At 49.2% G+C, this 13,082-nt stretch overlaps 2 protein-coding genes across 2 annotated transcripts in view; one reads left to right on the forward strand and one right to left on the reverse strand.

The window, feature by feature from the left end:
• The window catches only part of ITGAE (integrin subunit alpha E), a 45,492-nt gene that overhangs the window by 7,694 nt on the left and 24,716 nt on the right, over nt 1-13,082 (reverse strand). Inside the window, exons 20-27 of the mRNA XM_059996643.1 lie at nt 11,311-11,384; nt 8,000-8,132; nt 5,884-5,982; nt 5,288-5,367; nt 4,511-4,588; nt 3,927-3,990; nt 3,737-3,844; nt 294-350 (exon numbers count right to left, since the gene is read on the reverse strand). Coding sequence (XP_059852626.1) covers nt 294-350; nt 3,737-3,844; nt 3,927-3,990; nt 4,511-4,588; nt 5,288-5,367; nt 5,884-5,982; nt 8,000-8,132; nt 11,311-11,384 — 693 coding nt within the window. The remainder of the gene's footprint in view (nt 1-293; nt 351-3,736; nt 3,845-3,926; nt 3,991-4,510; nt 4,589-5,287; nt 5,368-5,883; nt 5,983-7,999; nt 8,133-11,310; nt 11,385-13,082) is intronic.
• On the forward strand, nt 465-2,966 carry HASPIN (histone H3 associated protein kinase). The gene has a single exon (XM_059998215.1). The coding sequence runs from the start codon at nt 541-543 to the stop codon at nt 2,884-2,886; it is 2,346 nt and encodes a 781-aa protein (XP_059854198.1). The 5' UTR covers nt 465-540; the 3' UTR covers nt 2,887-2,966.

A 13,082-nucleotide genomic window follows, 5' to 3' on the forward strand; every position in this document is an offset into this window, starting at 1 on the left:
GGCACAATTCCTCTTCGGGTGGAAAAGCCGGGAATTTTAACACTTGGCACACAGAGCACCTCAAGGTCCCGGAATAGAGGGCGTGAGCAGTTTCTGCGCTCACTTGGCTCGAGCAAAGCCGCAACCCTGGCAAACGTGACCCAGTGTAGAGGCTAAGGGGCGCCTTGGGACCGCCCCGCCTGTGCTTTCAGGGGAAACCTCGGAAAAGTAGAATTCGTGCGTCTCATGTCACCCGCTTCAGGCCCTCTCCCTCCCTGCCGCCCCGCCCTGGCCTCTCGGACGACCGCGCTCACCTGAACCAGGTCGCTCCCACAAACACGCTCCGGACTCTGGCTGCACACAGTGTGAGCCTGAAACAAGACCCATTCCCGCGACGCCTTGAGAAAGCCAAACCGCCATAGTTATCCGCCCTCTCCCACTTCTCGCGAGACCCATCGTGATTTGCGGGTGCGAGGCAGGGCGCTAGGACCCGGCGGGCGGGTCTGCGTCTCTAACAAGTCTCGCGGTGTTTCCATTTGAACCGCCTGGCGGGTGTCGGCGATGGCGGCGTCACTCCGGCGACCCGAGAATCGCCTCTTCCGAACGTATGGGGTAGCTGGCGGCGGGGGGCCGCGGCGGCGTCCGGGCCAGGCAGCGGTGCAGTGGTTCCCGCCACAAGACCAGAAGCGTTTCTTCAGCAGCAGTAGCAGCGACGCCAGCGGCGGCGGCCCCTCGCCGTCTGTCGTCTCCGACGATCCTGACGACCCCGACTTCCCCGGCAGCCCGGTGGGTCAGCGGCGGAGGCGCGCTGGCGGCCGACTCTCCAAGGACCGGCCGAGTCTGATCGCGACCCCGAGACGCCTGAGGCTGCGACCGCGGTGCCCGCAGAAGTGCAGCACCCCCTGCGGGCCGCTCGGACCGCCGCCCTTCCCCAACGGCCACCCGGGCCTCCTGAGCCCGGACCTCAGTGTGTGCGGCCAGCCCAGGGACGGCGGCGAGCTGAGCACCAGTGCCTCTCTGTTGAGTTCTCCGGCCTCTCCCGGCCCCGGGTCCCCTGCGCCAGGAGACAGCATCTGTACCGACCCCTCCGCCTTTCTGGATGCAGCCTCTGAAGCTCCGAGCGGCCTCCACCTCCCAGAAGCCTCCCTGGACCTGGAGCCTCTCCCCTGTTCCCAGGAGGCAGAGACAGCAGGAGGCAGGCTCAGCAGGTTGGCCCACCAAGCCCGTGCCAGCCTCAGGTCAGCTCTCTGTAGCTTTTTGGACTCAGGAAATCCTGAGGATTCTGAGCTTGGGCCAGATGGGAAGAATATGCGGGAGTCCTGCTGTGACAGGGAACTGGTGAGGAGGAGGCTGGAGAGCCCAGGTTCACACAGCATGGGCAAGCAGAGGGCCACGGACCAGGACTCCGGTCGAGAGGCCGGGTCTCAGGAGGCTGTCCAGATAGAATACGGGGAGGCCCGTGGGTGCAAGCGCGGTATGGCACCTGGGAAAAGCAACAGGCCTGAGAGAACCGGGCCAAGCCGGAAAAGGAAGCATCAAGAGACAGCAGAAACCTCCCTCCACCATCACCACCACTTTAAAAAAGGCCAAAAGATGCAAAAAGATTCACTCGTCACCCAGGACCTGACGCGTTTACAGAATGCCTGCTCTTGGACCAAAGCCAGGGCCTCCTTCAGCTTGCACAAGAAGAAGACGGTGACCGCCGCGTCACAAGTGTGCAGCATCTACACCGTTGCCAGTTCCCTCTCTGAGTCCCTCATATCAGAATATTCAAACCTTCCTGTCACAAACAGAACAAACAGTGCCCTGTACCCTCGGCACTTCTCCTCCATGTATTTGCTCACCCCCTTAAAGACACTACATGCCACAGACAAAAAGGCATCCTATGCAGAAAAGGTTTATGGGGAATGCAGTCAGGAGGGTCCTATCCCCTTCAGCGACTGCCTTTCCTCAGAAAAACTGGAATGCTGTGAGAAGATTGGGGAAGGGGTGTTTGGCGAAGTGTTTCAAACAGTTGCTAACCACACACCTGTAGCCCTAAAAATCATTGCTATTGAAGGACAGAAGTTAGTCAATGGAGCTCATCAGAAAACTTTTGAGGAAATCCTGCCAGAGATCATCATCTCCAAAGAGTTGAGCCTCTTGTCTGATGAGGTATGCAACCGTACAGAAGGCTTCATTGGGCTGAACTCGGTACACTGTGTTCAAGGATCTTACCCTCCCTTGCTCCTCCAGGCCTGGGATCGCTATAACTCAGCCAAAGGGTCTGCAAATGACCGGCCTGACTTTTTTGAGGAAGACCAGCTCTTCATCGTGCTGGAATTTGAGTTTGGAGGGATCGACTTAGAGCAAATGAGAACGAAGCTGTCCTCCATCGCCACTGCAAAGAGCATTCTGCACCAGATCACTGCGTCCCTTGCAGTGGCAGAGGCATCGCTGAACTTTGAGCACCGAGACTTGCACTGGGGGAATGTGCTCTTAAAGAAAACCAGCCTCAAAGAGCTCCACTACACCCTCAATGGGAAGACGAGCTCCATCCCCACCCGAGGGCTACAGGTCAACATCATCGACTACACCCTGTCACGCCTGGAGCGGGACGGGATCGTGGTTTTCTGTGACATTTCCATGGACCAAGACCTGTTTACAGGAGAAGGTGACTACCAGTTTGAGATCTACAGGCTGATGAGGAAGGAAAACAACAACTGCTGGGACGAATATCACCCTTATAACAACGTGCTCTGGCTACACTACCTCACAGATAAGATCCTGAAACAAATGACCTTCAAGAGCAAAGGTAACACCCCTGCCTTGAAGAAAATGAGGAGAAAGATCAAGCATTTCCATGAGACTATGTTGAACTTCAGCTCTGCCACAGACCTGCTCTGCCAGCACAGTCTGTTTCAGTAAGCTGGGGTTGCTGACCGCTCCCAAAGGAGAGGGCACAGGTCTGGAAGCCCCTGATGCCGTTTTTAACCTCTATCCCCACAGCAGGGTGGGATTCCTGTTCTTACAGGTTTCCAGTTAGCTTTTCAAACAAGAATTTTGTTTCCAAGTGGAAGCTGAAATGTTTGTTGAAATGTTTAAACTTAACAAATATTCTTTAAAAATAAACTATACATGAGAACAAGTGTTTACAACTGAAAAGCCCTCTTTCTGTCAGCAGACTCCATTTTGTAAATTCCTTTCCCCATTTTCCTTTTTGAGCCTTGACACTTTATGTAGCCTGAGCAGGAAAAAAAGCCCAAGGCCTCAGCTGTCAAACCGATCAGAGCCTGTTGCTGTAGGTGTCATAAGGCTGGCTTTGACAGACGAGGAGCCAGCTGAGAGCAAAGAGGCCGTAGCAGAGCAGAGTCCTAGGCAGACGGACTGGAGGGCAAGCAGGAAGGAGGATGGTAGGCAGTTTATAGGGAGAAGTGCGAGAAATGCCACATGTTTATCAAGCTCATTTGCCAGTCACAAAGAGAAGCAGAATTTATCGGTGATTTTCAAGTGGAAAATAAATTTCTCCATGGCTACTCAAAACGTTTGAATTTTGCTTATTTTTTCATCAAGGGAAGAAAAACTGGAATGTCGTTTTAAGGGCTGAGTGGTTAATATTCCTTGTGAACATGACTTTGGTAATTTACTCCTAAAATGTGTTCCCAGGTTAACTAATCTTTTTCTACTCCTTTTCTAGAGTTCTAGTTTTTCTACCTTTGAAAATCCACAGTCACTCTGGAAAGAGATGTGATGGTGATATAGAACCGCCTCTATGTACCTGAGTCTTGGTCAGGTTCTTCACTCTTATGACCTGGAAACCTTGTAATTTAACTGGAACACAAATTTGCAGCTGGAACTCGGCTCCAAAGAGGTTCTCCCCATGTATCTGCAAAATAAATCAAAGCGGGAAGTCACGGCTGGTGTTGCTTTGCCACCTGTGGCTTTGCAATGACAAGCACAGCACTTACATTGAAGAGGAACTCCTTGTGGTGCGAAAGCCCCTGGCTTGTGTTCATGTACGTCACTGATGGTCTGCATTTGAGAGGACATGGGTTAGGCCTCAAGGCCCCTTTCTCATTTTAAAAAACCTCAATGCTACCAACTGGATACACTAGGACAGAGGGCACCTGATCCTTAATAGGGATCAAAGCTGAATATCAAAATGTAAGGTGGTGGTAGGGCAGTTGGGATCAGGTTAGAATATTCGAATTCTGTATATTTGGGCTGGTTCTGTATCTAATTATAATGCCTTAGAGTGGCCTTACTTTTTTCCTTCCTTTCTTCCCAATCCCATAGCCCCTCTCTTCCCTCCTTAGCATCACATCAGTTCCCTTTTGTATCAAGACCAGTTGGCACTGCTCCTCCTTTGATTATGACCATGGGGTTTCTAGGACCCAACTGTTAGTGCCCTAGACGTCATTGGGCGCCTGGGTTCTAAGCAGCCTCCTCTCAGGGAAGGGCAATGCCCACATCTACCCTGACCACAAGTTCCACCCACAAGAGAAAATGCCTGAAGCTGTCCCGCAGGTGTGGGCCCCTTGGAAGTACTTACTTGGGAAGAACTGCAATGAAGGCATGTTTGAAATGAAGGCTGTGGGTCTTACTGACCAAAGACCTTCTTTCATTGGAACTAGGAAATAAGAATGTCAGTTTACAGCACACCTGCTTTGTACACATGGCTTCTTACCTTGGCTTCCTGGGATCACTGGGGGTCAGACAGAAAAGACTCTGGGAGATAAGCAATTAGAGTGCAGAAGACGCTCTAGGAGACCATACTTAGAGAAACTGATTTTAAAAGGGTTTCTCAACCTTGATAATATTGACATTTGGGGCCAGATAAGTCTTTGAGAGAGGCTGTTCTGTATATTGTAGGATGTTTAGCAACGTTCCAGGCCTCTACCCACTAGATGCCAGTAGCACCTGCCCCAAGTGGTGCCAGTCAAGTGTCTCCGGGCGCTGCCCCTGGGGGCAGAACCACCCCTGTTTGAGAATTTTCCCAACACCGTACCCGACTCTACCCCAAACACAGAGGTTTTGCAGAAGACAGAGCTTCTCTGAAGTTAAATGAACCAGAATTAGAGCTCCAGTCCAAAGCTCATTCTTCCAGACCATACCATAGTTTTACTTTGTCAGTAAAAGAACATTTTAAATATCTTCGATAACAAGAAGGGAAAGCCAAGTCACAGCAGGGACACACGTGCCTTCTCAGGGCTCACTGAGGTTCCCCTTCCTGGGCAGTGAGGGAGCCAGAGCTATTATGCACGCACATGGGAGGGAGGCTTCTTGCAGGGCTACAGGCTGGGCCTGCTGTAACACAGGCATTACTTACTTGGTGACTGTCACAGCGATGTCGGCTGTCCTGTTTGGAAAGGCACTCTCCTCCAGCTGCCAAACTAATGAAAAGTTTGCCTGTTTAAACAAAAAACAAGGTCACTTGATTCCCCTTTATACCACTCACAACTCAAACTGCTTCCTACTAACTAAACAGACCTGGGAAACATAATTCATACTCATGTTTTTGTAGCACAGCATGCTTCAAGGTCCGTTATTCCACGTTAAGCCTCACAATGTCAAGATGGAGTAAGCGGGGCAGACAGGATTATTCCCCTTTACAGTTGAGGAAGCTGCTTCAGAGATTTCCCACAGCGCAGAGCTCATCAGTGGCAGATCAGGGACTCATAACTTTGGGTCTGATGCTCCTTCCATACTGCACCCAGCTTCACTCTGCTGTACTGGGGTGTGTCAACCATTTATCTGTGGCTGTATCCCTCACCCCCACCACTCCCCACTTTCAGAGCACGCTTGGCCGCTCTGAGCACTCTAAGAGAAGTGTGGAGACTGCAACTGAGATTCTAATGAGACTGGGAAGTAGAAGACACCAATCCCAGGGTAGTGAGAAGAGTCAGCCAATCAAAACAGACTCACAGATGACCTCTTGAGTACGGGGTGACCGATCCTGCAGTTCATGACCAGGACAGAAGCAGTTGGCTTAGAGTCATCGCACTGAATGTCTGGAGAAGGAGGCTGTTAACATAAAAGACGCTGTTTTTGTTTTGTTTTGTTTTTGACATTGATTTTAAACGGCAAAAAAAGGAGCAGTTTCCTCACACCAATTCAACATGCCAGACGCCCTGCCAGGAGCAAGGGACACAAATAAATCAGACTCTGTCCTTGTCTTCCTCACAAGCTGGGCAGTAAGGGCCCAATGCTAGATGGTTGAGGAATTTAAATACAAGGCCTAAGGAGTGGTTCTGTGAGAGCAGTACAGAGAAAAGCAGTAGAGAAAGATGAGGTCCAACCAGGAGGATTCAAAGTCTTCATGGGGAAGGAGACATCTGAACTGGGCCTTGGACCAATGCAGATTTCATGTACTGAGCCAGGCTGGAAGGCCAGCATGAGCCCAAGCACTGCCATGCAGCCTTTTTCAGCCACGGTTCCTCATCCAGACCACTGAATACAGAAAATGACTTGAGTAACTACTATTTTCTTAATTCTCCCAAGGATGCTGCATCTAGTTCCATTCTAGATGCTTAGGAGATCATGGCATTCTTCTCATGTAATGGATGCTGTCTTAACCCAGATAGCCTCAGACCACTAGGGACACAGTCGTAGTATGACAAAGCCAGGTTTGTTGACTCATTACAACGAGGAAAACTGCACTGTGGTGTATCTCACCAAACAAAGGAAAAGACAGTTATTAAAGGATTCTGGGGAAAGGTGGAGTTCAGGGGAAATGTAGACAAAGCAGTGTTTTGATAGGCCCAAACCAAAGCAGGGCTGCGTGTAAAAGGCCACTCAGCATCAGGGCTGGACTGCAGAGTGGACTCAGGGACCCATGTCCTTGGAAACTATTAAGGTGAATGTGAAAAGTTATGTCCAGAAACATTTTATCTGAAGCTCCAAGCCTCAGACGGAAAATGAGAGTGCTTCTCTTTGTCAAAGTGGCTTGGACTCTCCAGGCAAGAGTAAGATGGTTTCATAATTACAGATAGAACTTCGAACAGCAAAGTTTCTGACTGCCTATGATGTTAGGGAACAAAATTTCTCAGTGTTACAATATTTTACAGCTGCAGGGTGTTCTTGGGAGAAATACTGTTTCCTAGTATCTTGCAGCTGGCTTTGAGTCTGTGCTCCCAGGCTGATGAAAGGCCAAGCAGACTCTTACTTTCCAGTCCAAGCTACTTTATTAGAGGTTATTTCTCTCTCAGAACTCTAGTTAAGAAAGGCTGCAAGGGGACTTCCCTGGTGGCGCAGTGGTTAAGAATCCGCCTGCCAATCAATGCAGGGGACACGGGTTCGAGCCCTGGTCCAGGAAGATCCCACATGCCACGGAGCAACTAATCCCGTGTGCCGTAACTACTGAGCCTGCGCTCTAGAGCACGTGAGCCACAACTACTGAGCCCGCGTGCCACAACAACTGAAGCCTGCGCACCTAGAGCCCACGCTCCACAACAAGAGAAGCCACCGCAATGAGAAGACCACATACTGCATGAAGAGTAGCCCCCGCTCGCCGCAACTAGAGGAAGCCCGCGTGCAGCGACAAAGACCCAATGCAGCCAAAAATGAATAAATAAAATAAATACATTTATTTAGGGGCTTCCCTGGTGGCGCAGTGGTTGAGGGTCCGCCTGCCGATGCAGGGGACGCGGGTTCGTGCCCCAGTCCGGGAAGATCCCACATGCCACGGAGCGGCTGGGCCCGTGAGCCATGGCCGCTGAGCCTGCGCGTCCGGAGCCACAACAGTGAGAGGCCCGCGTACCGCAAAAAAAAAAAAAAAATTGATTTAAAAAAAAGGCTGCAAGCAAAAGGAGTGATTAGGCAGCAAAATAGCACCATTGAAGATTTTTAAAGCAGAGAATGACGTGATTGGATCCATGGCATATAGTTGGATTGGGGGGGGGGGGATCCATCTAGTTAATAATCATTTACTGGATGGACCAGGGTGAGGCCGGAGGCAGAGTCAGGAGGTTGCCGTAACAAAGCAAGTATGCCAGAAGGGAGAGCCACGAGCAGTGTGGTTCCCAAACGCTGTCGTAGTTACCTTTTGTATCCTCTTAAACTGCAAGTTTCTGGGGTAATTCAAAGCCATGCTTGTCATGTAGGAATCTTCCCCAGAGTTAGTTAGGCTAATGTTCATGCTCAGCTCCTTTGTGAGACCCACCACCAATTCCTGCCTGCACAGGGTAGGCAAATAGATAAATGTTACCAGTTTATTTAATCTGTACAAACCTCAGTGCAATACAACAGCACCTTTTAAACTAACTCCTTAGATAAATTGCTTAAAGGATACATTTAGCCTAGATTTTCTTCCCCTCAACGTAAGCAAACATCTGGACTGCCATACCTCAGCTGCTGTGTGACATGACCATTCACGTAATGTTTACCATGAGTCAAGGACTGTGTTAAATGCTTCACACGCTCAGTTAATCCTCGTAATAACCCTATGAAGTAGTACAGTTGCTATCTGTTCTATAGAGAAGGGATCAGAAGCCAAGGGAGGCTAACTGACTTGTCTGAGGTCCAGCAGCCTCAAAAGGGAGTTGGGAGAATTGGACCTAAACCCTCTTTCTACCACCAACGCACTGTGACCCCAGGCAACGTACTTCGTGAGACAAATTCATCCATCTCACGTACATTTACAGAAGACTTTCTCTGTGCCAGACACCCTGCTCGACATGGAAGAAATAGCACACGGGGGACAGATGCTGCCCCTGCCCCTGTCTTGGCCTCAGTCTTCCCACCCACAAAATCATCCCGGCCCTTCCAATTTAAAGGCTGTGGGTTAAAACATGCATCTGTTCAGCCTGGAGAAGACTTGGGGACGTGTAAGTGCTTCTTTCCATCCGCTGAGGCACCATGGGGCCCCTCAGTAATTGAGACCTACAGGGAAACATATTAACAACAAAGAAAACTTTCTAACCCTCTAAAACGTTCAAAGATGGAATGTGCAGCTCTCGAGAGTAACGTGACCTGTGTCTTGTTGTGTTATTTTTGTTTTTATCACAGCTGAGAAAAGGATAGATTGGAGGGCTAGAGGGGGCAGAGGCAGAGCTTGTGTGGGGATCCATCTGGGAGATGATACAGGCCTGAAATCAGACAGTAGTAGTGGGGATGGGCAGGGGGTAGAAACCAGAGGTGATAAGGCCGTGCTTGCAAGCAGCACAAAAACGAGAGAGGAGTCGAGGATGCCTCCTGAATTTCCAGCTTGGATGACCGAGTGGGGCTAGTCATGAGGGAGAGAACACAGGGGGAAGACCAGAGGGCAGAAGTTGATCAGATGGGTTCAGTCCAGGGCATGATGAGAGGTGCCCAGAGGACAGGAAGGCAGAGATGTTGAAATGTCAGTAAGGTATCCTGTTCTAGAGCCCAGGAGAGAGATCTGAGAGTCACTGGAATATTTACCAGGGGTTCTCAACCTGAGGGCCGGGGCAGTTTCAGAGGGCCCCAAATGCAAACACCAGTGGATGCAAGTGTGATCTTCTAGGGAGAAAGCTCTGTAGCCTCCCTTAGATTCTTTAGGAGATCCATGTCCACAAAAAAGGTCAAAGCCATTGAGACATTTGGTTGCTAAGGATTAGGTTCAATACTTCTGAAAAAAGAAGAGACTGCTGGCTGTGAACACTAGGGGGTGATGTAGGGCCAGCTGTTTCACTGTCTACTTCACAAGGACGTGGCTGGGAGGGCTTTCTCCGCTGTAATTAATTCCCTGTGAGAAACAACTGCGTCTCCTTGTTAGGCTGGCTTCCAAAGCACTCAAAAGCCTTGAATTGGATCCTTAGTGACTGAGAGGGGCAGCGCTAAGCCATCCACATCTGAAACACAAGTCCTGCAAATGTCTATGAGAAGGCTTACCAGGACTCAGAGAACAGTGCTCTTCCCCAGAGATGCCAACTCCGGCCAGCTGGCCATCAGTGCCATGTTACACACACAGCACTAGGAGTCAGGGAAGGCATTTTAAAACCACCACATGTCCAAAACCAAACTCATGATCTCTTCCTCCCCACCCTGCCTTCCAAAACAATTCTTCCAAAAGCTTCCCTTTTTCAGTTCTTGACATCACCATCATTCTAGAATGCAGTGCGGTCCAACAGAACTCTGGCAGTAGTGAAAATGACCTATGCTGTGCTGTTTAATACCACTAGCCATATGCGGATCCTGAGCACATGAAATGGGCCCAGTGCAACTAAGGAACTAAAATTTAATTTTAATTAATTTCAATTTAAATAACCAAGTGTGACCAGAGCCTATTGTATTGGACAGCACAGTTCTAGATGCTCAGGCTGAAGCGTTGAAAGACTTCTTAGACCCCTCTCTTTCTCTCACTCCGCACATCCAATCTGTCATCCAATCCTGTGGGCTCTAACTTCAAAATATAACCACCTTCATTGCTACCACCCTGGCCTAAGTCACATCACTTCTCACCCGAGTTACTACAGTAGCTCCCTACTATTGCCCCGCCTCCACCTTTGCTCCTACAGTCTACTCTCAACGCAGCAGCAAGAATGATCCTGTTAAAGTGCATGGTCGTGTCATTCCTCTGACTTCTCAGCTCGCGGTAAAAGTCCTCATGGAGATGCAGCCACGTATGACCTTTCCTCCCCTCACGTGACCTCTCCCTCCCTCATCTACTGCAACCATGCTGGTGTCCTGGCTCTTCCTCCCATCTCCAGGGCATTTACAGGTGTTCTTCCTTCAGACACCCGCAGAGTTCATTCCTCCACCTCCTCTTGCATGCACCCAAATGTCACCTTCTCCGTGAACACTCTCCTGACCACCCCACCTCCCCCCGGCATTCCATCCCACCCCACCTGCCTTCTTTCTCTTCATAGTATTGATACATCTCATCAACACAAAGCTGACTTATTACCTTCTCCCCCTAAAAGCACCAGGAGGGCCGGGATTTTTGTGTGTTGTTTACTGATGTACCTCTAGCACCTAGAGTGCTGGGCACAGAGGAGATGCTCCATAAACATGCAATGAATTAAGGAATTTGGTTAAGAGGTGAGCCAGGGAAGAGGTTACCTCTAACTGAGGTGGTCCTAGGAGTGAGAGACACTGAGTTAACGAAAATAGCGTTGTCCAGAGACCTGGGTGTAAGTCCACCCAATGATCATGTGACCCCACACAGGCCCTCAACTACTGAGTCTGTTGCCTAATCTATAAAATAGGAATACAAATTTCTGTCTTGCCTCCCTCACTGGGTGGGTGGGGAAGCAAGAGATAATAAGTGCAGAAGCCCTTTGTGGGCCATGAGGGGAAGGGGGAGGAAGTGAGCGGTCCATCCTGGTGAGGGGTGGTAAGCCTTCAGGAGGAAGTTAACTGCAGAAACTGTGACGACTGGATTCAACTCACTGAGAGAGGGTGGTGGCCAACTGCAGCTCAGCGACACAGAACAGCTTATTCTTGCAGGCCTTCTCATAGGGCAGCTGTAACCAGACAGAGAGGGGCAGGATCAGCCCAGGGACCCCGCCATCCCCGCCTTGCTTCATGATCTCCTTAGCACATTCCTGTCCCTCCTGCTGACTCTGAGAAGTGCAGGTGAAGGCTGACAGGCTGGGGTTGTGTCCACAAGGCCGTGAGAGCTGTGACTGTGACATTCCTTGGCTTGTCAGGGATGGGGATGTGCTTGGTCCTACAACACAGGTACCATGCGTCAGCCCACTGGCCAAGGTCAAAAATGGGGTGACCTTCGTGAAACGGTGGGAATGCCTGCCGCTTTCACATTATGCTAATCAAGCAGCAACACTCACAACTCACTATTTTGAACATTTGGGGGAGGAAAACCCAGGTGAAGAAAAGCTTCCTTAGTCCTCTTAAGTAGAGCAGCAACAGCAGGGGACAAAAGGGGGTAAATAACCAAATACTGTCAAGGTCCAGTCCCGGGAGGTCCTCTACCCCCATGGCTAGTCTTCTCTGTAGGTTAAATATTCCACCTTGCAATCTTGCCTACACCAAACAAATTCAGAAAGTCGCACTGGGTCCAAAAGGCCCGGTCAAGGTTGAAAAGCTCCAGCTCAGGCTGAAAAATCAAGTTTTCTAAAGGAGCGGGTCTATTTTTTATTCTGAAGGAAGCACAGGCAGCTCTCTAACTGGGGAACCTCTGCATTTATCTTCCCAGCAGCCAGTGACCATCGCAGCAGCTTTATTGAACAGCAGCAAGGACTGTTTCCATGACCTGGAGCTAGAATGGGAGCCCAGAGCTAGAAAGAAAACCTTCTGCTTCCCAGAGAAGGGAGATGCAGTTCACAGGAGTCAGAGCTTGGAGCTCTATCTGACTGGGTCAACAATTGGGGGCAGGTTTTTTTAGTTTTGTTTTTAATACAGCCAAGCAGCCTGCTCTCTTTCAGCACGATTATAACACCCTAAGCTCCCAGCTAGAACTCATTCTCTGGAAACATCTATGTGCCTAACCTAACACCAAATCGTTTCTCCTCATCCATTTTATCAGTGGGATAATTTCTTTAAAACCTCTTTGCCAAACCATCAAACTAATAGTTAAGGTAAGAATCCTGAATGGATGTTAAACAGGATATATGCATAGTCTCAGAGCATCTCCCCATAAGATACTTATTAATTACAAAGGGAAATAGCACCAGGAATGGGACAAATTTAACATGATGTGCCTCGGATACGATGCACTTAGAGGGGTGAGACTTCATTTCTGGGATATTCCTGCCCAAAATGCACAACCTGAATCTAACCATGAGGAAACATCAGACAAAGACAGGTTGAGGAACATTCTACAGTATAACTGGCCTGTACCCTTCAAGAATGTAAGGTCATTAAAGACAAAGAAAGATTGAGAAATTATTCGAGATTAAAGGAGACTAAACAAAAGTAATGAATTATCCTAGTCCAGAAAAAATTTTTTTTCTTTTGCTAAAAAGGACATTAATAGGACAACTGGTGGTATTTGAATAAAGTTTGTAGATTATAGTATTTCATCATTGTAAATTTCCTGGTTTGGATCACTGTACTGTGGTTATGTAAGAGAGTGTCCTTGTTTTTTAGGAAATACATATTGAAGTATCGGGAGTAAAGACGCATCATATCTGTAACTAACTCTCAAGTGGTTCAGAAATATAAATTTCTGAGACTACATATGTATATGTGTAAGATATACA

This window comes from Delphinus delphis, chromosome 19, assembly GCF_949987515.2.
Source record: "Delphinus delphis chromosome 19, mDelDel1.2, whole genome shotgun sequence".
NCBI classification, from domain to species: domain Eukaryota; kingdom Metazoa; phylum Chordata; class Mammalia; order Artiodactyla; family Delphinidae; genus Delphinus; species Delphinus delphis.

Excerpts from the sequence above, each read along its gene's own strand:
- HASPIN (XM_059998215.1), top strand. The coding sequence starts at position 541 with ATGGCGGCGTCACTCCGGCGACCCGAGAATCGCCTCTTCCGAACGTAT.